Source organism: Sapajus apella, unplaced genomic scaffold, assembly GCF_009761245.1.
Source record: "Sapajus apella isolate SASKATOON/1434 unplaced genomic scaffold, GSC_monkey_1.0 scaffold52, whole genome shotgun sequence".
Taxonomy (NCBI): Eukaryota; Metazoa; Chordata; class Mammalia; order Primates; family Cebidae; genus Sapajus; species Sapajus apella.
In genome coordinates this window covers 1,393,586-1,419,772 of record NW_022436992.1, presented here as the reverse complement: position 1 = coordinate 1,419,772, position 26,187 = coordinate 1,393,586, and the positions used below count along the sequence as shown (strand labels likewise).

The window sequence follows — 26,187 nt, the reverse complement described above, 5'->3', positions numbered from 1 at the left end:
TGCTGTATCCTAGAGGTTTTGATAGATTGTGTCATTATTATCATTTAGTTCAAAGAATTTTTAAATTCCCATCTTGATTTCGTTGTTGACCCAAAGATCATTCAGGAGCAGATTATTTAATTTCCATATATTTTCATGGTTTTGAGGGCTCCTTTTGGTATTGGGTTCCAATTTTATTCCACTGAGGTCTGAGAGAGTACTTGATATAATTTTGATTTTCCTGAATTAATTGAAACTTGTTTTGTGGCCTATCATATAATCTGTCTTGGAGAATGTTTCATGTGCTGATGAATAGAATGTATATTCTGCTGTTGTTGGGCAAAATATTCTGTAAATATCTGTTAAGTCCATTTGTTCTAGGGTGTAGTTTAAACCCATTGTTTCTTTGTTGACATTCTGTCTTGATGACCTGTCTAGCGCTGTCAGTGGGGTATTGAAGTTCCCCACAATTACTGTGTTGCTGTCTATCTCATTTCATAGGTCAAGTGGTAATTGTTTTATAAATTTGGGGTTTCCATTGTTAGGTGCATATACATTCAAGGTTAAGATTAGGGTTAGGGTTAGCTGAGCTACTGTGCTTCAGGCTGGTATTCGGGAGTGTCTTCAAAGAGTCCTGTGATGTGATCCGTCTTCAGGTCTCTTAGCCATGGATACCAGCACCTGTTCTGGTGGAGGCAGCAGGAGAATGAAGTGGATTCTGTGAGAGTCCTTGATGTAGTTTGGTTTAGTGGATTGGTTTTCATAAATGCTGCTTATGCTTATAGTGAAGTTGTCACATAGACTCAGGACCTCTACCGGTGGTAAAATTAGCTGTTGTTTTCTCCTTTCTTGGAGCAGGGTTGTTCTGTCATAAGTTGCTGTAATGGCTTGAGTTGGTTGCCCTCCAGCTAGGAGGTGATACTTTCAAGAGAGCATCAGCTTCAGTAGTATTGGGAGATGCAAGTGTGCCCTAAGGTCACCTGGTTTCAGGTTTCTCAGGCAATGGGTGGGACTATGGAGTTTCCACAAGTTTTTGTCTTTTGTCTTCAGCTACCAAGGCAGGTAGAAAAAGATCATCAGGTGGGAGTAGGGCTAGGCATGTCTGAGCTCAGACTCTTCTTGGGTGGTGCTTGCTGAGACCACTGGAGGAGATGGGGCAGTGGTTCTCAGGCCAATGGAGTTATGTTCCAAGGGGGATTATGGCTGCTTCTACTGCTTTATACAGATTGCCAGGGAAGTGGGGGAAAGCCGGCAGTGACAGACCATACCCAGCTCTCACACAGCCAGCAAGGCCCGTCTCACTCCTGCCAACAGCCAACAGAGCTGAAGTTATATAGAGACCTCTGATGCACAGGGCTGAGATCTTGCCCAGGCTATAAGCCTCCCTGCTGAGAAAGCAAACAGGGCTTTCAGGCCTCACCCCTCCCTGACTGCTGCAGGTTCTGAGCTCATATCTGCACTTCCCATTTGTCTCCACCCCCTAGATTCTGCCCAGGAAAATTTGTACTTGATCAAAATTATTACAAAGTTCAGCTGGGAGTCTCCTTCTCCCTGTGGCCCTTCCCCGATTCCACTGGCTGCCTTCCCCAAGGAACTCTGTGAGATAAAGTCAGAAATGGCTTCCCTGGGCTTTCCTGGGGAACAGGAGTGACTACAGGCACTTCCTGCTGCTTCTTTTCTTTTATATTTTGCTTAGCTCTCTAAATTCATTTCAAATCTGGGTAAAGTTAAACCCTTCTTCCATGATCTAGATTTCCAGATTCCCCAGTGAGAATGTGTGTTCAGCGGCAGATTTTCGTCCTCTCATACTTTGGGCACTGTTTTGTTGGCCGTTTCATGGAGTTTGCAGTGGCAAGCCACTTGTTTCATAGGGTCTGTGAATTCTTTCAGTTTCCCTAGTATGTTCCTGTGGTGGTTCTTGGAGCAAAAGTTCAGATGTGAGTCTCCACATATTACACATTATTGTATTTTTTAATTATAAAATTCTGCTTTTTAAATATATCTTCTATTTATTTGCTGAGAACTTTTATTTCTTTGCTGAGGTTTTTAATTTCTTTGTTTTAAACATGTGTATAATTGCTTGCTGAAGTATTTTTAAAATCATGGTTGTCTAAAAATCTTTGCCAGATAATTCTATTATTCCTGTCATCTTAGTGTAGGCATCAATTGATCATTACTGCTGGATGGGGATGGGAGTTCTGGATCCCATGTGGTCTCCACCAATGTGGGGCTTATAACCACTTGTGGTGATGAAAGTCCTGACTAGGCTGCCTCTCCTACCCCAGTAGAGAGGGGGAGGAGTATCTAGTTACTTCTAGGAGGGGTCAGATGTCCAGGCTTCTCATGTAGTCCCTATTGTTATTGCCAGGGAAGGTGGCTCATTACTAGCTGTCTCAGATGAAAGTTTCATCTCTACCATTGGGCCTCCTCTGACATCACTCAGGCAAGGGTGTTAGAGTTTCTTGTTATAGTCTCTTGAGGGTGAAAGTCTAGGCTATCCACTAAGGCTTTGCTGGTATGGGTATGGGTGAGGCCATACATTTTTTTGTTTTTTTAAATGGTGTTTGGCTGAAGTAGAGTGGCTATTATCTAAGAGTTTTCTGTCTTGCCAGACCATTCCTTTCCTGGTCTTCTGGCTAGAGAGAGCAGGTATTTGTTGGGAGTCTGTTTTTCTGCACTGGCTGTGCTGGGTTTCTGGGTTGCTGGCTTCTTCAGCTACTTCATCCCCTTGGTTTCTGGTGTGCACCATCTTTTTCCTGGACTACTGAGTTAGACTCCTAGTAAGTCTTTCAGACCATCTCTGGCTTCTCTAACACATCCTCCACACTTCTGCCAGTGTTTTCTTCCTACAAAGCAGAACTGACCATGTCACTCTCCTGTTAATATTACTTACTGTCCATAATATAAAGCCCAACCTCTGTAAGGCACTGAAGATCCACCAAAATACAATTCCAACTTTGCCTTTGCAACTTTGACTTCTGTTCAGTTTCTCTGCCTATCCGTTTGCTCCTGGGCTAAAGATGTACCGTGTACTTTAGTTCCTGCTCCTCCTTCTGTTTCCAGTGCTTTTCTTTACTCTAGCAAAGTACAGATTAAAGTTAAGTGCAGTGGAGTTGGACTGCCTATGTTTAAATTCCAACTTTCTTATTTTCTAGCTAGGTGATCTTGGGCAAGTTTACCTCTCCACGTCTCAGTTTTCCCACCTGAAAAACGAGGATAATAGCATTTGCCTTGTAGGATTGTTATGAAACTTAAATTAAATAGCACTTAGCAAATTGCCTGTTTGAAGAGGAAGGTCTTCATAAATGTGGGCTATTAGTATAATTCATTATTAAATTAATACTCAGTAGTTAAGTTAATATGCAGTATCTCAACATTCAATTTGAATGTTACCTCTCTGTGAAGTCATTATGGGTCCTCCCCATTGCTACCTTATTATTGAAATTATTTATTCTTTTCCCAACTCTCCACTTAATTTACGTTGCATTTACACTTGATTCTGTTTGCAATATAGATAGCTAGATTGTAAATCTTTCTTGCTGACCACATTTGCTTATTTCTGGATTTATTCATTCAGAGGAAGCACCATGAATCAATCATTGGGCACAGAGGTAATTAAGATGTGGATCTTCCTTCAGAGAATTCTCAGTTCCTTAGTAGCTGAAGACTGCTTGCTAAATAAACAGTTCTAGTGGGGCTTAATAAATATTTTTTGATTTAAGACAAACAGGTTCTGCCCTGGGATAGGACGGTAGGCAGCCCTTCAGACTAAACAGCATCATGGTGTGTTAAAGTTAGAAACTTTTTGTGAACCATCCTTGTTACTGACCTCTGCATAGTGCTAAGTGAAGGCCTCAGGCTCTGTGTTAGAGCCCTGCTGTAACAACATTGGGATTCCTGTGGTCTGTGGCCACCACTATGTGAGTCTTGTCTAGGACCATATCATTCCTTAACCCTGGTTCTCTTATGTTCAAATCAAGACAAAGATCTTTCTTGAGGTCTTAGGAGTTGTATCAGTGACATTGATGACATCGTTCATTCTGTTTTAAGGCTCACTTCTGACAATCTTAGCCCCACACACCTTGACTTCCACCACTGAGACAGAATTTGTTTTAAAGCACTTATGTGCCAGGAACTGTACTAGCTACCACAAATGCAGAAGGATGGGACACAAGACCCCCCTCAATAGCCAGGAGCTCATAGTCTCCATCCTGGAGCAATCGTGAGAAGCACAGACCTGATTGTTTTACTGTGGCCACCTTACCAACAATGTTTTGGTAGAGAGGATGGATATGAACCCAGATATTTTAGGCTAAGGATGGACTGATGGAAGAAATGGAAAGAAGAAGTATAAGTTCCTATGAAGATATATGGCTGTGAAGGGAAGTAGAATGGGTGGTAAGAAACTACAGCAGAGGCTGAGCAAAGGGAAGATTGTTTAAGGGTGGGGGAAATTAAGTGAGTTTATAGTAGATAAAAAGAAATAAGGCCAGTAGATCAAAAGATAGAGAGATTGAGAGGGTGACTGGAAAAGAATGAGCAAATGTTTGAGAAAGAACAATAGATATACATGTACATATACATATATACATACATGCATACATACATATACACATTGTATATAAGTATAGAATGTATATATGTATGTGTGTTTAGATATGCATTTATATATGGGGCAAGAAGGTGAGGAGAAAGTGGACGACTGAAATTTTGAGAGAGAATTATACATATAATGTAATCTCTCTATATATATTATCTATTTATCTATTTACCTATCTATTCATCCATCCATCTGCCTACCCATTTATATAGAGAGATGGAGATCAGCCAGAAAAGGGAAAGTGAAAGAAGAGTCATTCATTAATGTAACTGTGTCCTGTAGGAAGAAGGAGGAAATAATTTAATTGAAAGGACAGGTGAGAACTCCTTAGAGATAGGAGGAAGGAAGGTTAGAATGAGATGGAAGGGACGGAAGTTAGAGTTCATGTAGGGTGCCCTCTATTTCTCTGGAAGGCTGAGAAGGTTGAGAGAGATGAGAACGGAGAAATGAGATTGAAAGAAAAGGTAGAGATTTGGTATATTTTCTCTCGGGAATGAGAAAGTGAGAAGGTAAGATGTCAGGGATATACATGTAGGCTTTCCTAGCAGTACTGGGGGCCTCAATTGATTGAGTTTGTAAACTTGGCATTTGCAATGTAATTATACTTCTTCAGAAGCACTAGCCTATAAGGAGGAGAGCAGGCAGATGAGGGCTGGAGTGCTTTGAAAGTTAGGCTTGAGGGTAGGGAGAGGGCAGCAGAAGGGTCCTGGTGGGAGCAGCACGTGGTATAGTTGTAATAGCCAGGCTGTGCAGAGAAAAGATGTATCTAGGATAAGAGTGATAAACTGAATGAGCATGGAGGGGATGAGAAGATAGAAGCTCAGAGAGCTTGGGGAGCACATCTACTTTGATTCAGGTACTGAGAGTATATAGCAGTATTGTCACATTGCTAATAAAGATATACCTGTGACTGGGTAATTTATAAAGAAAAGAGGTTTAATTAACTCACAGCTCTGTATGGCATGGGAAGCCTTAGGAAACTTGCAATCATGGTGGAAAGGGAAGCAAACACGTCCTTCTTCACATGGAAGCATCAAGGAGAAGTGCTGAGCAAAAGTGGGAAACAACCCTTATAAAACAATCAGATCTCATGAGAACTCACTCACTATCAGGAGAACAGAAGCATGAGAGTAACTGTCCCATGATTCAATTACCCCCTACTGGGTCCCTCCCAGGACACTTTCCGATTATAGAAATTATAAGATGAAATTTGGGTGGGGACACAGACAAACCATATCACAGAAGTAGGATAGAGGTTCTGACTGGACAGTGAGATTTCTCAGTGTGAGTCTATTCATCCAGCAAACAGCCCCTGAGAACTAGCTCTTCCCATTTATTGTGGGAAACTCTGAGAATAAAGATAAGAATTAAGGCATGGTCTCTGCCATTAAGGAGTTCACAGCCCAGAATTCAGAGGTAAATCCTTTCCAGGTGATGACAAGGTCCAGGATGTGTCTCTGGAAATGATTTGCTGTGAATGAGTGGCAGGGGAAAATTGGTGGGGCAATGGAAGCCAAGTGGCTGGCAGGCTGGCATGTTAGATGTGTCATACTTAGGTGCTTATCAGCCCTACAAAGAAAATCAGGGTTTCTCTTGGCTCAGTTATTTCTCTGGGCCATGTGTATCCTTGCCCCAGCTGGTGATATGAGGACTGTTTTTCCATTTGAGATTTTGCTCTTCAGACTCCGTGTGACTGTCCTAGGGTCAGTCCCTGGTGGTTTTCACAAGTGTAGAGTGGAAGGTCAGTGGGCCTCAAAGTTAGGCTTCTGCACTTTGGTACATGAGTCTGTAGACAGTTACCGTTCCCATGCTTCAAGTTTCCTTTACTTTCTTGCCCTTATTTTCTTGGCCTGTAAAACTAACATACAGAGGTGCCACAAATCCTTTTTGGGGAAAAGGCAGCTGAGATGTGTCTCTATAAAGTCATCAGTAAGCAGAAGTCAGAAGCTGCAACAGTTGGCAGGGTGTGGTGATGATGAATGAATGAGTATGCACATGTGAAGTGGGGACAGCTCGGTGCTTGGAGCTCCATGACTGATTTCATTCTTCCTGCAGGCTTCTGTGTGAAGCTGGATACAGAGAAGAGCTTTCCTAACTGGGCTGAGCAGAGGTCTTGAAGCTCCATGGCGGGCACAGGCTGTAGGAATCTACATATCAGCATTTCCAGGATTCTAGTGCCTGTAGAGCTGTGTGAGGTCATTCCATGGCCTATCTGGGCATTGCTAGAAGGAAACAGAATTCCCTCCCTTCCTGTTACAGAGAGGCTGGCCTGCAATCTTCACTTATGAGGGACCAGATTGGCACATCCCACACTAGCTGTTTTGTGGATTTTGGCTGACAGGAGTAGAGAGGAAGCATGTTTCTTTGACCTTTTAGCTCTTGCATCCTTTCTGCTGTGACCTTGGGAGGTTGGTTTATCTGGCTGTCTAGTCTAAATTCCAGATTAAACTCTGTCAATGGGCTTTATCCTCTCTGGAAATGGTATTAATCCTTCTGAGCATCCAGACACTACCCACCAAAGCTTCTCTGCTGGGTTCACACACACACATACACACACACACACACACACACACACACACACACACACACACACACTAGGTCTAAGGTATGATGTGATCTCCTGGGTATGTGATGGTTTTTGTGCTGCTGCTTTTTTCTTTCAGTGTCTGAGAAGCCAGCTGGGGCTAAGCAAGTTTTAGAACCTCTACTGGCTGATGCCAACATCATCAGGGATGAACTGTTCTTACCAGAAACTTCTCTGATCCTGACAGCACACCTCTCCCCAGGTAGCTAAAGGGATAATGAGATTATTACCCCCTGAACACTATGTAATGAGATAGTCTCCGTATGGGGTGTATATACCAGGGAACACTCAGTTCTAATTGCAATATCATCGGCACAATATTAGAGGAATATTTGGACACTTTGATAGCCAAAGAAAGGCATTTGGAAGATTCATAGAGGGCTTCACTGTAATAAGTCTTTCCTTTGGTTAAATCATGAATTTTTATTAAATTTTACACAAATACATTCTTCTGTCTACTGATATCATCTTTTTCCTGTTTATCTATAAATATGATAGATTATACTTATTTACAATCCAATTTTTAAAAATAAGTACAACAACATCTCTTACTTAAAATTAAGCCATATTCAAATGTGATATGAATTAGGATTTTATTGACTTCAAATTAATACCACTAAAAGATAACTCTGCCATCATTCTTATTAACTTAAAACCAAAACCTGATTGCAAGATTCTTTAAATAAAGCAACCTTCAAAATTCAATTTTACCTCACCAATACAAATTTTAAATTGTGGTAAATAGACATAACAAAATTCATCATCTTAAATTATTTTTTAAGTGTACAGTTCAGTGGCGCTAAGTATATTTACATTATTGCACAACCATCACCATCATCCATCCCCAGAATTCTTTCATCTTGCGAAACAGAAACTTTGTACTCTGTGCCCTGCGCAATAATTCTCTTTCCTCCCTTCCCTGCCCATGCTCCTGACAACCACTACTCTACTTTCTGTCTCTATCAATATGACCACTCTAGGTGATTCAAACATGTGGAGTCATATAATATCTGTCCTTTTTGCCTGGCTTATTTCACTAAGCCTAATGTCCTCAAGTTTCATCCATGTTTTTGCCTTCCTTTTAAAGGCTGTGCGTAATATTGCCTTGTATGTATGCACAACTTTTTTTTTATTCATCCATCCGTGGATGGACATTTGGGTTACTTCCACCTTTTGGCTATTGTGAATAATGCAGCTCTGAACATTGGTGTACAAATTCTGTTCAAGTCTCTGCTTTAAAATCCTTTGAGTATATACCCAGAAGTGGAGTTGCCGGGTCATAGGATGATCATATTTAAACATTTTCTAAGAAATATTCATACTATTTCCCATAGTGGTTGCCCAGTTTTACCTTCCCATCAATAGTGCACAGAGTTCCAGTACTTATTTTCTAATTTTTGATAGTAGCCATCCTAACGGGTATGAGGTGATGTTTCATTGTGGTTTTGATTTTGATTTCATTAATGCTTAGTTACGTGGAGCATCTTTTCATGTGCCTGTTGGCCACTTGTATATCTTTGGAGAAATATTGCTTCAAGTTTGTTGCCCATTTTTAAATAAACTCTTTGTTTTTAGGTGTTGAGTTATAGGAGTTCTGATATTAGGAATTAGGAGAGGTAGTAGTCTGGTTATTAACCCTTTATGAGATATATTATTTGCAAATATTTTCTCCCATTTTTTGGGTTGCCTTTTCACTCTGTTGTACCCTGCGATGCATGGAAGTTTTTAATTTTAATAGAGTACATTTTTTTAAGCTCTTGTGGCCTGTGCTTTTGGTGTCATATCCAAAAAGTCACTGTCAAATTCTATGTCATGAATCTTTACTCTCCTATGTTTTCTTCTAAAATTTTTAGCTGTTACACTTAGGTCTTTGATACATTTTGAGTTAATTTTTTATATAGTATAAGGTAAGGGTCTAACTTCATCCTTTTGCACATGAATATTCAGTTTTTCCAACACTGTTTGCTGAAAAGGCAATCTTTTCCCATTGAATGGTCTTGGCACCCTTGCAAAAATAATTTGAACATATACATAAGGGTTTATTTTTGGATGTTCTATTCTATTCCATTATGCTACATGTCTGTTTTCATATGCTAGTCCTACACTGTTTTGATTACTATAGATTTACAAAAAGTTTTGAAGTCAGGAAGAGTCAGATGTCTAACTTTGTTAATTCTCAAGATTGTTTTGACTATTTGGGGTCCCCTGAGATTCCATATGAATTTCAGTATGTATTTTTCTATTTCTGCAAAAAAACATCATTGAGATTTTGAGACTGCCGTAAAACTTCTGAATTCTTTCTTATAGGAAACATTTGCCAGATAGATGAAGAGAAGGGGGGCATTTAGGCAAAAGGAAGAGTGTGACCAAAAGCATGAGAAGATGAAAGATCGTGCTCTACATGTGGGAACTAAAAGATGTAGTATTGTTGAAGAACTAAGCATTCTTATTATCTGTGTGTATATATGTGTTTGAGTGTCAGTTTGGATAGGAGATACATTAGGAGGTAAGGCAGGGGTCAGATATTATGAAAGTGGATGGGCATTATATTAAGGTCAATGGAAATTCATTAGAGTTGGATTGTGGAATGATGTGATCATATCTGTAATATAGAAAAATGACCCTGTTAAGAATGGATGCTACATTGAGCAGGAAGAAGGTATCAGCAGAAAGACCAGGTAGGAGATCATTGCAAAACTCCCAGAAGTAAAATGATAAGACTTGCACTCTGGTAGCATTAGTGGAGATAGGAAGGAGGGAGTGGATTTGAAATAGACATGGCTCACTACACCCCCAGTCATATTCCAGTGGCTTCACTCTTTTCCTGGGTCTTGAAGTCCTTAGATCTGTGGAATAGCCTCTGAACTCAGGGTGATGGTTCCAACCATTCACCAGTAGCATCCATTTGTCACCTTTTAGGAACTCAAATGGCTGTTGAAGGAGGCAGTGTTCTGGCTTAGAGGCTCAGGGGCCATTAACAGCAGCCAGTCTCTTTTCAAAGCTCCTGGTGCTCACATTCCTTGTCATTCTTGAGCCTCTGGCTGCTCCAATAACTTTGTGGTTGTTTTTCCTAACTGTGAGTTGGTTGGTGTTTTCTTGCTTTGCTCTTTCCTGAAGCCTGATGAAATCTACCAGCCTGAGAGTGTTCTGTTGTAGCCCGTTCCATTTACCTCGTGGAACAGCCACACTCCAGGTGCTCTAACTGTGAGTAACCCATGTTACTCAACTCTGTGACCCACCGAGAGCCCAGGTTCCTTCCCCAAGCCTGACATTCCTCTGCACCCTGTGACTCAATTCCCTGCCTTCAGTTCATAGCTGCATCGAATGAGCCATTGGGGTCTTTGCCACCTCTCTCCCACTTCATGCTCAGGACCTCTCTGTAAAGCCTTTGCTGAGTGAACTGGGTAATGCTAATGCCAGGCTGGAGCTGCAGCAGCTCTGGAGAGGATATGCTCCTCCAGCTAGAGGCTGAGCACTGAGATCCCAAGTCCCTGTTCTGACTCCTGGAGGGATGGTTCTATGGATGGACAGTCTGTGGGCCATGTGTGTGTTCGACTGGCCCATCACAGTCACAGGTGGAGTCACGGAGTTAGAGGGAGGGAGCAGCTTGAGCTCCCAAATTCCTGTAGGTATTTTAGAACAGGAACTGCTATGTCAGTTCTGGGATAGCCAGCTCTGAACCACTGCCAAGGGCACACATTTAGTGACCTGAGGGATGAGGCAAACTGATCAAGGTACACAAGTGTCATTAGTGCAGGCTCCTGGTAATGCACAGCAGAAGAGGAGAGGGCTGTGGCTTGGAGTTAAAATGCAGTGATTAATGTGATGATGATTTAAACCTGATGGGCTGTGCCTTGAAGGTGAACCAGGGAGAATGAAATAAAGAGTTCCAGGAGAGGTAAGGGGGCATTGTTTAAGTTGGAATTAGGAGGATACAGAGAAGAGAAGGGAGAAAGGTCAGGAAAATCAGGGATGCAAGGGGGTTTCTACTTCCTTGAAAGCCAGGAAGCTCACTTGAACAAAGAGCACAAGACCTCAGATATTTGTGGACCCCTGGCTGGGGCTGGTCTTTCTAAAGAATGCTTGGCTCTTTATTCTCAAGCCCAGGCTACCTGGAACATGGCCTTAGGACAGCAGAATGTGCCTTATCACTCACTTTGTGTTCCCAAACAGAAGAGAAGCGGTAGACTGGCCACGCTGATTCAGCCAAGCACCTCCAGGAAGTCCCCTCTGGATGTCCCATGAGGCTGCCCCTCAGCCACAGCCCGGAGCACGTCGAGATGGCTTTGCTCAGCAACATCCTAGCGGCCTATTCCTTTGTCTCAGGTAGGTGACTGGTCTCCACTGGACCAGGACTGAGGTCTGGGGCTGGTCCAAGGCTGTCTTCTGGGTGGCCATCTCTGTCCTTATTCTCAGGAAAGGCACACTATGTAATCATAGCTACTGCTCTGCTGTGCTGAATTTCGAGACAAAAGGTCTCCTCGTTGGGAGTTAAGCTTGTCATTCTCTAATTTGAAAAATGAAGGGTTCTCAGAGCTTTGTCTTGAAGAAAATGTTTAGGTTTCTTTCAGCTCAAGTGAGTGATTGAAGTGGCCCGGGGCTACTGTTGGCTTCTGTCACTATGCATTAACTCTGACCAGGGAGGGGGCTGATGGAGTACCTCAGTCTGGTTATTCTGTGCAGTTAACCCCACATAGGCTGCAGTGTGTGAGACTGTGTGTGGGAGAGAGTATGTGTGTATATGTTCTGAGTTTGGGGGCTTTCTGAGGTATTTGATGAAGCTGTAGAAGAGGTGAAGACAGAGGCATGCGACGAATGGAAGAGTCTGATATTTGTCCCTTTTTTGGGTAAAAATTGTACTCTTTTGTAAGATGTCTGATTTTCTCCTCAAGATCATTTTTGAAAACAGATGTTCATATAAAAAGAGCCATTTGAAAACAAATGAAAATCCTCACTGGTTTGAATGATCACACTGTTCCTCTGTTGCTTGAATGAGTTTTTAATTTCTTGATACTTTGCTTTTGTTTTTGTTTTGTTTTGTTTTGCCTGATGTCTCTGGACATATTGTATAAAAAGAAAGGGACTAGGTTTCCATTAGATTTCCTTTGGGTGAGGACTGGGTTTACTTTCTAATTCTCTAGGCAGAGTTGACACATGGTGGTCTAAGAGTTGAAATGCAAACCTGATATTATGATTTACAGTGGCAAATCTGAGCCAAGCGGAGGGTTTCATGAGCCAAGGAAGTTCATGGCTTCTCTTTGCGAGAGGATCTTGGATGACGTGCAACCTGATTTCAGAAAGAAAAAAAAAAAAAGGACTGTTTAGGGCTTCGTGCTAGGCAAGCTGCAGCATGTAGTCTGCCTGTGCCTCAGATCCAGGGCTCTGCCTTCTTCGATCAGGGAAGGCCTAGGTCATCAGTCAGCTTCTCTTTCCCCTTGAGGAAGTCTGGGACATCCTTCTCCAGGTACTCGCCCATTAGAGGAATCTTATCTTTGCTCGTGCTTTAAGGCTACATTGGAGAGAAAGGACACAAGAGCTGGAAAAGAGGTTTAAAATTCAGGCATCATTTTCACAAACAATTGAAGGATAATTTTCTTAGCTCTATAGTGAAGCTATCCCTCAAACGAAGTGAGGCTGACAGAGAGGGGCTGTAGTTTCCAAAGCCCCAAAGGACACCTGTGAATCAACTGTTGCAAAAATATGTCTCGCGTGGGAGCAAACAGAGTATTGGACTTTGGACCTCTTAGGCTCAGCCCAGGAGGTACATGGCAATTTTCCATTTCAGTCAGTGTGACCCTGAATTGTGACCACAGAAAGTGATAACTCATTGAATAGTCCTATGTTTACCATGTGTCGTGTGATCTTGTCAAGGCTGAAAGGGTACATGGGTCTGTTTTTCTCACTCCTCCAAACTTCCTCCTTCCTGCCCATACTCTTGAATTAAATACTACAGTACTTGGGATGCAGGAAAACAATGCTTCTTTAAGTAAGTATGGGCAGAGGTAAAAAGAAAATGCAAGGAAACAGAAAGCAGAGTGGCTAAAATAAAATTTAGATTCACTGTGTAGACTCAATGACTGAAAACCAATTCTGAAATGGGGGACACCCCCCGATTATAAGTGAAATTAACAAGGAAAATTTAAAATACAAAGGTGAATATACAAACTACAAATAGTTACTGTTTTTAGTGAAGAAAATCAAATAAATGGGGAAGCAATGATGAAAAGTATGATGGAAGAAAATTGTGGAAAATGTCCTAATCTTGTAGCTGTCTCATGTTCTCATTCTGCTCTATTTGGTCTTCAACCACACAGGGTCCCTGGCCCCTCCTATTTTCTCCCAGTGCATCCATTGCCTCCTCTCCTATCCACGTGGTCCCTTATTTCAGCAACACACTTGCTAATACACATAACTGCCTTATTCTTTCATGGAGCTTCTGAGTAAACTAGTAGGTGAAACCCTAACTTTGTGTGAATCCTGCTCACTTTCTGTGTCTACGTGTTCTTTGTTAGGGGGATGTTTAAGGTGTTTGGTAACCCGTGGGAGAGATGGAGACAGAAGAAGGCGTGTAAGCTGGGAGAGTCTGATATTTACCTCTTTTTTGGTTTAAAGTTGTACTCTTTAGGAAGACAGCAGACTCTCCTCAAGATCATTTCTTGGAAACAAATACTGTTTATATAAAGGAGCCATTTTAAATTACATGAAAATGCTCAATGGTTTGAATGACCAAACTGTTCCTCTGCTGGTTAAGTGATTTTAAAAATATTTGATATTTTGTTTTTGTTTTGCCTGATGGTCTCTGGATGTTATGTAAAAAGAAAGGGACGGGGCTTCTGATTGGATTTCTCCTTGGGTAAGGACTGGTTTTACTTTCCTGTTCTAATCCAGCGAGGGTTCATATTAGATGACCTAAGAAAAGTGACCCTTTCTCACTGTGCACAAGTTATCAAAGACCAGTATAATTTGCAATTGGATGCCACTAGAAATTCATAGTCTCCAATCTCAGCTGAGCTTTTCACATTGTACTTTAATCTATTTATTTCTGCACACATCTTGTACCCATTCTTCACAACAGACCTTTCAAACTTTGACCATTCCAATAATTGTAAATATCTGCTTACCACAATGGGTCCTACAAACAAATGACAAGTGTCAAACTAGGGAAAAATGAAACATTAATGAAGAAGAGTTAAAGTTTATAACATATGAAGAGCTCTTACAAATCAACAAAAGTGTCTCCAAAGGAAAGTTGCCAAAAAACAAGAATCAACAGTTTGCCAAAAAAAGATACAAATTATCAATAAAATAGAAACAGCTCAAATTCTGGCATAAAAATGCAAAATGGAAACTGCCATTAGATTAACATTTTCATTTTATACATTTCTCAAAGGCTTGACTGGTGAAGTATATAATTTTAGTGTTGGAGAAAGTATGGGGAAATGCGTACTTACAAGTTGTGCTGTTGGAATTGTGAGTTGCTACAACCTCTCTAGAGAATATTTGGCAATATCCATCAAATCCCTTAAAAACACATATACTAGCCAGAAATCCCAATTCTGGAAATGTCTCCTAAGGAAATAATTAGGGATTTAGGCAGAAATTTTACTGTGAAGTTGATTCATCTCAGAACTACTTATAATACATGTAATAAAAATTTTAGGAAAAATTTGTGAATTTTTATTTTTTTTGAGATGGAGTCTCCTTCTGTCACCCAGGCTGGAGTGCAGTGGTGTGATCTCAGCTCACTGCAACCTCTGCCTCCAGGGTTCAAGCGATTCTTCTGCCTCAGCCTCCTGAGTAGCTGGAAGGAGATTGCCACCACGCCAGGCTAATGTTTTTGTATTTTTAGTAGAGACAAGGTTTCACCATGTTAGCCAGGATAGTGTCGATCTCCTGACCTCATGATCCACCCATCTCAGCCTCTCAAAGTGCTGGGATTACAGGCTTGAGCCACCATGCCCAGCCATTTGTGAATATTAATTGAAATAGGAAGATATTTATGACGTGCTACTAGGTAAATAAAATCTGTTACCACATATCATATACATTAATCCCATTTATTCATGTATATTCATATGTATAGGTAACCACATTTTACTACAAATTATAACTGAGTGCCAGAATTGTGTGGGTGCAGGTATATGTACTTATAATTTTATTTTGCTTGACTGTATTTTTAATATTCTACAATTCATTGATATTACTTCGTAATAAGTAATGTTATTTTATTTTTTTATTATTTATTTAACTATACTTTGAGTTCTGGGATATATGTGCCGAACCTACAGGTTTGTTACATAGGTATGCATGTGCCATGGTGGTTTGTTGCACCTGTCAACCTATCACCTACGTTAGGTATTTCTCCTAATGCTATCTGTTCCTTAGCCTCCCACCCCCTAATAGATCCCAGTGTGTGATGTTCCCCTCCCTGTGTGCATGCGTTCTCATTGTTCGACTCCCACTTATGGGTGTGTTTGGTTTTCTGTTCCTGTGTTAGTTTGCTGAAAATGATGGTCTCCAGCTTCATCCATGTCCCTGCACAGGACATTAACCCATACTTTTTGGTGACTGTATAGTATTCCATGGTACATATGTGCCACATTTTCTTTATCCAGTCTATCACTGATGGGCATTTGGGTTGGTTCCAAGTCTTTGCTATTGTTAATAGTGCTGCAGTAAACATACGTGTGGGTGTGTCTTTATAGTAGAATGATTTATAATCCTTTGGGTATATACTCAGTAATGGGATTGCTGGGTCAAATGGTATTTCTGGGGGTTTTAGATCCTTGAGGAATTGCCACACTGTCTTCCACAATGGTTGAACAAATTTACTCTCTCACCAACAGTGTAAAAGGGTTCCTATTTCTCCATATTCTCTTTAGCATCTGTTGTTTCCTGACTTTTTAATGATTGCCATTCTAACTAGTGTGAGTTGGTATCTCATTGTGGTTTTGATTTGCATTTCTCCAATGACAAGTAATAATGAACTTTTTTTCATATGTTTGTAGGCCACATAAATTTCTTCTTTTGAGAAGTGTCTGTTCATATCCTTTACTCACTTTTTGATAGGGTTGTTTTTTTTGTTGTTGTTTAAGTTCTTTATAGATTCTCGATATTAGCCCTTTGACAGGTGGATAAATTGCAAAATTTTTCTCCCATTCTGTAGGTTGCCTGTTCACTCTGATAATAGTTTCTTTTGCTATGCAGAAGCTCTTTAGTTTAATTAGATTCTATTTGTCAACTTTGGCTTTTGTTGCCTTTACTTTTGGTGTTTCAGTCATAAAGTCTTTGCCCATGCCTATGTCCTGAACGGTATTGTCTAGGTTTTCTTCTAGGGTTTTTATGGCTTTAGGTCTTACATTTAAGTCATTAATCCATCTTGAGTTAATTTTTGTATAAGGTGTAAGGAAGAGGTTCACTCTCAATTTTCTGCATATGGCTAGCCAGTTTTCCCAACACTGTTTATTAAATAGGTAATTATTTTCCCATTGCTTGTTTTTTTATTTATTTTTATTTATTTTTTATTTTTTTATTTTCAGGTTTGTCAAAGACCAGGTAGCTGTAGATGTGTGGCATTATTTCTGAGGCTCCTGTTCTGTTCCATTGGTCTATATATATATGATTTGGTACCAGTACCATGCTGTTTTGGTTACCATAGCCTTGTAGTATAGTTTGATGTCAGGTAGCATGATGCCTCCAGCTTTGTTCTTTTTGCTTAGGATTGTCTTTACTATACAGGCTCATTTTTGGTTTCACATGAAATTTAAAGTAGTTTTTCTAATTCTGTGAAGAAAGTCAATGGTAGCTTGATGGGAATCGCATTGAATCTATAAATTACTTGGGGCAGTATGGCCATTTTCATAATATTGATTCTTCCTATCCATGAGCATGGAATGTTTTTCCATTTGTTTGTGTCTTCTCTTATTTCCTTGAGTAGTGGTTTGCAGTTCTACTTGAAGAGGTCCTTCACATCCCTTGTAAGTTGTATTCCTGGGTATTTTATTTTCTTTGTGGCAATTGTGAATGGGAGTTCACTCATGATTTGACTCTCTATTATTGGTGTATAAGAATGTGATTTTTGCACATTTATTTTGTATCCTGAGACTTTGCTGCAGTTGCAAAATCTCCTTATCAGCTTAAGGAGATTTTTGGCTGAGATGTTATGGTTTTCTAAATATACAATCATGTCATCTGCAAACAGAGACAATTTGACTTCCTCTCTTCCTGTTTGAATATCCTTTATTTCTTTCTCTTGCCTGATTGCCCTGGCCAGAATTTCCAATACTATGTTGAATAGGAGTGGTGAGAGAGGGATGCTATTTTATTAAAATATTAAATTTTGAATTATACCATACGTATATTAGACAGTTTTCACTCCCCTGTCTTTTCTAACTTCCTGAGCTTCGTGTCTAAGTGTCCTGAAAATAACTATTTAGTTGCATGATAAGCATTTCAAATTCACTGTAGCCTAGAATAGAATATTGTCCTTCTCTTTAAATATGGTCTTTCTTCTATGTACCCATCTAGGACATCACCTAATCCAGTAATATGATTTTTGAACTTTGATGCATCTTCTTCACTGCCCATATCCAACTGGTTTGGGTCAATTCATTTTGCCTGTTAATGTCTCTCAGTGTGTCGTGTTCACTTTAGTCCGACCATTTTTGATTGACTGGCTTCAAGCCCCATCATGTTTTTACCTGCCTCATCATGATGGTATTTGCCATGATCTTCCTGTCTCTACAATTTTGTTTCACAGTCTGTATTTTGTAGCAAAATGATGTTTCCAAAATGCAGATGTGATGATGCAATTCTTTTTATTTTTTAGCATCCCTCAGAGGATTCTCATTATCTCTGAGATAAAATCCAAACCATTTGTGTGGTTTAAGAGTCAGGATTGTTTTCAACTGCAAAATATGAAAACCTCAGCTTGGTGGCTTAAACACATAGATGTTATCTTACCCACATACTAAGAAGTGTGGAGGTACGTGGTCATTAGCATTGACTCATTGACACAAACATGTAGAGGCCTGTATTTTTCTTTCTCTGTCTGGCTTATTTTACTCAGTATAATGTATTCCAGCTTTGCCCATGTTGTCACAAGTGGCAGTATCTTCTTCTTTGTTAAGGCTGAATAATATTCCATTTTGTAAATATACCACAGCTTTTAAAATCTATTCAGCCATTGATGGACACTTTGGTTTTTTGCATATCTTGACTATTGTGACTAGGGCTACAATGAGTATGGGAATGCAGCTATCTCTATAGATGCTGATTTTATTTCCTTTGTTTATATATCCAGTCAGAGACAGAAATAAAAGTACTATGTGATCTCACTTATACATAAAACCTAAAAAAAAGTTGAATACATAGAAACAGAGAATAGAATAGTAGTTACCAGGGGCAAGGAGGAGGATAGGAGAAGTATGTCTGAAGATACAAACTTGCAGCTTTGTGGGATGAATACCTCTAGAGTTCTAATGTATAACATTGTTGCAGGACGAGCCACAGACAAAACCCCTAAGACACTGGAGTAAGGAAGGAAGTGACTGTATTCTGCCTTAGAGCATTGGCAGACTTGCATCTCCAAAACAGAGCTCCCGGAAGAGCAGCTCCTTTCCCCTTTTAGGGGCTCACAACTCTAAAGGGGGAGCAGAGGTGAAACTGTGTTATAACCCATTGGCTGGACATCTGACCTTACAGTCTTGTCTTTCATTGATTTGCTAATTCATATTTGGCATGCATGGGAAGGAGGGAAAGGGGAAGAGTTACAGCAAACTTTGAGAAGTTGAACAAAGGCAGTTAATCATTTGGTGACAGATGCAACTAAAGGGGGGTGGACTTGGTCAAGTGCGGAGTATATGACCAAGGGCAGGTTCTTGGGCAACAGGAAGAACATTCCTTTGTTTCATTCTTAAGCTTTATAGATAACATAGACACCAGTTTCAGAAGGGGGAGTTATCTTTCTAACTTTTGGGCCCTGCTGAGGCAGAGCCAGTGAGATCAGCTAATCACCTGACTGCTGACTTCAGCTTTTTACTCTTTTATCTTTTACCCCTTTCCCCAGCAAGCAACAGGCAGGAGAGTAATAGCTTCTCTCCTCAGTATGAGGATGATAGTTAAAAATATTTTATTATATACTGAAAATTTGCTAAGAGAGTTGATCTTAGGTGCTTTTACCACGCAAAAAATAAAAAGAAGATGATGAACATGTTTATTCACTTGACTGGGTAATTATTTAACAATGTGTATGTATATAAAAGCATCAGGTTGTACACCTTAAATATATACAATAAAAAATGTAGGGACCAATATCTCTGTGATTCTCAAAACTTTTCTTCTGTGTTTGTCATCTGATGGCTGTAGAATGGCTGCTGTTGTTTAGGCATTCAAGATCAAAAAAGACAGAAAATAGAAAGAGGTTCCAGTAGATCTCCTCTCATATTTCATTGGCCAGGACTGTGTTACATGGCCATTTCTAGCTGCAAGGGAGGCTGGAAAAATGAGAATTTTAGCTTTTTCAATTTTTAGATCAGTGCTTCATACCAGGTGTGATTTTGCTCTGCAAAAGGACTTCTGACGACGTCTGGAGATATTTTTGGGTGTCACAGCTTAGAAGTGCAGGCTGCTACTGGCATCTAGTGGGTGGGGAAGCATCCTACAATGCACAGGACAATCTCCTACAACAAAGAATTACTGGAGCCAAGACTTCATCAACAGTGCTGAGGTGGAGAAAGCATGCCTAGAGCAGAGGCAGGCAAGGAAGAAGGGACGTGGTGATGGTTTGTGGCATCCCACTCTGCATGTCCTTGTGTGGCTTATCAGGGCTTTTAATGTCTGACCTTTTCTACTCCATGCTTTTATTTAGTCCCTATTCTTCCTGACCAAGACCCCTGCTCCAGTTATTCTAAACCACTTGCCAGGTTTTTTTCTCACCTCATTACTTTTGCTCAGTTGTTTTCTTTTCCAAGAATTCTCCCTTTCAGTTCTGGACTGGCTGACTCCCTCCCGGTCTGTAGAACTCTCTTAGAGTCATCTCTCCTCAACCTACCCCTCCAGGAATCGATGGGCTTAGGCACCCACCACATACTCCCACACATGTTTTATTTCCCTCTATCTTAGCACTTGGATTGGAGAAGTTAACATTTCTTTTTTGACTGTTTGTAAGCAACCCATTGGGACCAGAATATGATAGTTTATAATGAAGATCATCTCATTAATAATAATGACCTCATTAATAACTCCTAACAAGGTTGTTAGAATAAGTGGAATGATTACTCATTTTAATTTAATGATTTGAATATTTAGTACATTTGCCTGTTTCACTCTTCTATTTCCTTTACATTTTTTTCTCAAAAGTCACCTTTGTATACCTATTTATTTATTTATAAATAGATAAATGTATAAATAAATAACCTTCTCAGTGAATTTTGCTTTTGTCATTACCCACTTCTCCCCACAACACACATTCAGCACTTCGTCTCCTTCTTCCTATTTTTCCCATTTTTTTCTCCTTATCATCTTATCATCACCCACCATACTATACATTTTATTTATTTGTTTAGTATCATCTCCCCTACTGGAACATAAGCTCCCAGGAGAAGAGAGATTTTTGTTTCTTTTGTTGACTGCTATATCCTGCACATGTAGAATAGTACCAGGCACCCATCAGATGCTTTGTTAATCAGTGAATAAATACGGCTCAATAACCAATTATAAAAAGACATATAGCAAAGAGTCTTACCCAAGAGCTACTTCCTCCATCCAGTTCCCAAACCTGACCCATCATCAGGCCTCTGTGCATCCTTCCAGAGTTCTTTATGCAGATATTAAGAAAATACAAGGATACAGTTTTCTCCTCCTCCTTTTTTATACACAGGTAGTGTGCCATGCATGCTGTTTGGCACTTCACTTTTTTCACTGAACAATATATTAAGGAGATATTTTAGATCAGCATGTGAAGACCTTCCTCATTCTTTTAGACAACTATATATTGTTCCATTATATAAATGGGCATCCATAGTTTAAACAGTCCTTTACTGGTGTCTAGTGAAAAATGGTTCAAATCTTTCCAAACTGAGCAACACACAGAGCTGCAATAAATAATTATGACATATATGTTGAAGTGCTCTGGTAGAATAGGTGCCCCAAAGTGGAACTGCAGGAACAAAGTATGTATAAATTATCAACTGAGAAAAATATTAATAAATTGTCATTTAAATAATGTTACTACTTTACTCTTAAAAGATATATGAGAAGCCCCTGCAACAGTGTTTTCAATCTTTTGAACTTTGACAGTCTGGTAGATGGAGAATGATGTCTAAGTGCTATTTAATTTCTGCTTTTCTAGATCAGGAGTTAGGAAGCTTTTTCTTTGAAGGATCAGACAGTAAATAATTTCAGCTTTGTGAGCCAGTCTCTGCTGTAACAACTCAACTCTGCATTGTAGCATGAAAGCAGACATAGACAATGCACAAATGAATGGGTGTCATTGTGTTCAATAAAATTTTATTTACAAAATCATATGGCTGGGCAGACTTGGCTTGTGAGCCATAGTGTGTCAGACCCCATTTTTCATATGTTGAAGAGCCATTTGTATTTCTTTTTCTGTGAACTGTTCATATCTTTTGTTCATTTTTATTGGCCTTTTACTTAACACTCTTTCTAGGTACTTTTCCTATATTAGCCCTTTGTGTCTGTTACATATTACAGATATTTTTCCTAATTTTTCAATGGCTTTTGACTTTTCGTATAGTAATATTTTTCAGAGCAGGAGTTTTGGGTGATTATTTTTCCCCGTTTAACCAATATTCTTTGAATGTGTACCTGCAAGTACAGTTATGCTAACTGTATAGTATTGAATAGAATGTGAATCACGTTTCCCATGACTTTGGTATGAGGGAGGCAGTGTTTCAGCAGTGAGTTTAAGACCCTCCACAACTTATCTGATGATAGTCACAAATTTGGACATTTCAGAAGGTATTGAAGTTCTGGATTTTCTCAATCTTCTTTATACTATGAATGCTGTAAGGGCCGAGGGCCTTTGTGCCCTTACCCTTTAAGCTATGCCCAAGGCATTGGAGACTTGCAGTAAATGTTTGTGGAATGAATATAAGTAACCATTTATTAATATATACAATTCGTAAATTTTTAAATATTTAAATTGCATACAGAAACATATGCACATAACATTTATCGAAAGCTTGATGAATTATTATAAAATACGTACACTCGTGAAACCAAGAAATAGAATCAGACTTGTTCATGCTCCTGATAGTCATGATCTCCTTCTCTTTCCAAAGGTAACCAAGATCTTAAGAACTAAGTATAGATCAACTTTGTCATTTCATACAAGTGTTTTATTACAGAACATTCAAAACATATACAAAATACCAAAAAGTATAATAGACTGTCACCCAGTTTAACATCTACTAGTCATATGTCATTTTTGTTTAATCTATACTACAATTCATTCCCCACCCCCGCTTCATTAGGTTTTTGATTATTTTTTAGATAAAATGCATACACATTGAAAGGTACAATCTTAACTGTACCTTTTTGACAAATCAATATACCCATGTAAACTTCCCCTCTTTTCAGAATTGAAATATCCCCCGTAACAGTCATTAATCTGCATAGAAATTATCTCAAAGTATTATTTAAAATCCAGAATTCTGTAAAATAGGTGTGAGTGTTGACTGAGAATTTGTATTTCTAACAACGTACAGATCTGCAGAGCACGTGGTAACTGCAGTGTTTCTTTTATCTACAGTAAATACAATTTGATGAATAAAATTAAGGAAAATTGACTTAGGGTGAAAGGATGAATCAAAACGTCTGTGCAATATGCTATCTATGGGAACATTTGGTTAACAATAACATAAGCTAACCAGACAATTTTATTATTTTAATAACCAAAATTAGCAATAATCTTACTGTGTTCATGGACGTGCTCCAGCAGAATAAAAAATTTTAGTAACATAAGAGGGTACTGGTTAACTGGTTAACAGCAAATATTTGAAAGTAAATGTCTGATAAAATTAAGTAGCAGATATCTTTTCAAGCCCATAAATGATCTTACATAGTTACCCAAATTCAGTCATTTACATCACAAGTGCAGATAATTTTCATGGCTTCCTATTAAAATTATATTTTAATGCCCTTGTACATTTTAACTCAGTTTTCTCATAAAATTCACCAACTTAAATTTTTATATGACATATGATAAGTTCCCTTTAAATTTGCTTAATTTCATTAGGTAGTGTCTATGTGTCCCCCACCCAGTATTATTTGGGGTTCCTCCATTCACAATGGCATCACAACTGGGGAAACAGGGATCCGCAAGACGTGGTACAGGCTATCCTCCGCATCTCTTTCCTCCTCAGGGCATCAGGTCCTCAGTCCACCAAATCACGTGAGAGTAGAGCTTATATATTTTGTAGCATAGAGAGTATCGTTCCTGAGCCTTTCCCTCTGAGAAGAAAAGACCAGAAGGTCCTCTTAGGGGACACTTACTGGGAGGGCTAAGTCCCCTAAGGTGTGAGGCTGTGATCCGCACAGACTTTTCAGGAGGGAGGGATGAGGCAACCATTCTGAATCTGCATCTCTACTACCTCTTGTCCCATCTCAAGACAATTCTGAGGGGCTGTTCCGGACTGTTTGGATGGAGGAGGTTGAGGAACAGTTTGGGCTTTGATGTGGCTTAGATGAAGTCTGTCATAGGGGTACAGGAGTTCAATGGTCGGTATCTGGGCTGGTGTCTTTGAGGTCAGTAGGTTGCCTCTTTGTATCCAAGTCCATTTTCACTAGGGAGGAGCTGGGGAGTAAATGGCTTCCAGAGGCCCCCTTTGATTATCTTTGGAGGACAGGGCCCCACCCCAGCCCTTTACTGAGCACCTACTGGTCCTGGCCATGTGTCCTAAGACTTGATAGTTCTTACATGTTCTCTTGGAAATCAATTAAATTTGTTTCCTCCAAATCTTGCAGTAAAACTGATACTCCAGAAAGATGTATCACAGATATTCTGCTTTTGTGCATCCTCCCTGCATAGAATTGAGGCTGTACCTACTCTGGTTTCAGAAGCATGCAGTAGAGTGGTACTTAAAGTTAATCTGAAAAAGGTTTCAAACACTTATCAGGGAGCTTCCTGCCTGGGCTGAGAGATGGAGAAACCCAGGCCTCCAGTCCCAACCTCTAGGGAGGGGCTCACAATTTGTAACATTTTTTAACAGTTGGAATATCCTCTGCTAGAGAGGACTTACTGGTGAAAGTAGTACTTTTGTGCACAGATGATAGCAAGATAAATTAGTGTACTACTTTTCAAAACCCACTTGGCAATGTGTATCAAGAGCTATAATAATGTGTATCCTGTTTGACGTAGAGATTCCTTTCCTGAAAATCCATTGCAAGGCAATAAACAACAAGCAAAAAAGGAAGCAGCATTAAGCACAAAAATATTTCTTCTATTATTAGTTTTCAAAAATATTTCCTCATAACAACCTAAATATCCAAAGGCAAGAAGCAGTTTTTGTCAACTGAGGCACTTTCACTTGGATGAATGCTATGTAGCCATTATTGGGCATGATGGAGGGAGACCACGGAGCAATACTGAACGGTGTTATATACTGTGTGAAGTGTACATGTACAGTATATCCAGAAGAAAAGATATGAATTATATATGTATACCTATATATATATGTATGTGTGTGTGTATATATATATATATATATACACATATATATATATATATATATATGTATACACACCCTGACTATAAGCAAGTAAATGTGAATAAATACGGGCATATTTATATGATAAATAACAAAGGAAAATTCACTATACTACACACTGTATAATTATATTCAGGTTGTGAAATTATGATGATTTTACAGTTTTAAAAAATTCCTGGCCAGGCACAGTGGCTCACGCCTGTAATCCCAGCACTTTAGGAGGCCGAGGCAGATGGATCACGAGGTCAGGAGATTGAGACCATCCAGCCAACATGGTGAAACCCCATCTCTACTAAAAATACAAAAATTAACTGGGTGTGGTAACACACACCTGTAATCCCAGCTACTCGGGAGGCTGAGTCAGGAGAATGGCTTGAGCCCAGAAGGCAGAGATTGCAGTGAGCCGAGATCATGCCACTGCACTCTACCCTGGTGATAGAGCAAGACTCCATCTCAAAAAAAAAAAAAAAATTCTACTCTTTTAATGTTATACTTGCACATATTTACACACATACATACATATACATATGTATCCACATATAACAAATTTATTAGCTGAACTTTTAGAAATAGTGTATTCATAATTTAGTTCAATTAATATTGAGAGATACGCACCATGAGCAAACACACTGTGCTGGGTGCTCAGAGAATCCAAAGTGAATCAATCACATGCATTCTGCCTTCAGATTCCTCACTGTCACGTGGGAAAGATAATGGTTATATAACTAATTATAATGCAACCACATAAAGTGGTTCCTAGACTGGAAGGGCTAATTAATCACATCCTTCTTCCAAACTCAAGGACCCAGAAAAGCACTCAAATTTTGAAGTTGACCTCATCATTGTCAATTTCAGCAGTGGTAAAGCTGGGTGAAAAAAATGTGTCGGGGTCTTCTACCTGGTCCGTTGAGTTCCAGGGTAGCTATGGGGTTGTAGGTCCTTCCCTTGCAGGGGAAGGAAAGTGAGCCAGTGGATTCGGAGGAGAGGTAGTGCAATGGATGCTTCCTTGTGGGGACCTACTGCCTGTGGAAGGAGATAAAATTAGTGAATTTTCTTTTCTTTTTTTTCTTTTTTTACTTTAAGTTCAGGGATACGTGTGCAGAATGTGCAGGTTTGTTACATAGGTATACATGTGCCATGGTGGTCTGCTGCATTTATCAACCTGTCATCTAGGTTTTAAGCCCCATGTGCATTAGGTATTTGTCCTAATGCTCTCTTTCCCCTGTCCCTCCACCCCCTGACAGGCCCCCCTATGTGATGTTCCCCTTCCTGTGTCCATGTGTTCTCATGTTCAA

The 26,187-nt window shown here is 39.7% G+C and overlaps 1 protein-coding gene across 8 annotated transcripts in view; it reads left to right on the top strand.

Annotated features, from left to right (window-relative positions):
• Nucleotides 1–26,187, top strand: part of EVA1A (eva-1 homolog A, regulator of programmed cell death) — a 76,040-nt gene that overhangs the window by 34,541 nt on the left and 15,312 nt on the right. For 4 of the 8 annotated variants that reach the window (XM_032243458.1, XM_032243457.1, XM_032243460.1 and 1 more), the window contains 2 exons: nucleotides 7,243–7,365; nucleotides 11,337–11,489. In XM_032243458.1, coding sequence (XP_032099349.1) covers nucleotides 11,405–11,489 — 85 coding nt within the window. In that variant the 5' untranslated portion in view covers nucleotides 7,243–7,365; nucleotides 11,337–11,404. Of the gene's footprint in view, nucleotides 1–7,242; nucleotides 7,366–9,343; nucleotides 11,062–11,336; nucleotides 11,490–26,187 lie in introns of those variants that run through there. The other 4 variants (XM_032243461.1, XM_032243464.1, XM_032243463.1 and 1 more) reach the window with 2 other exon arrangements.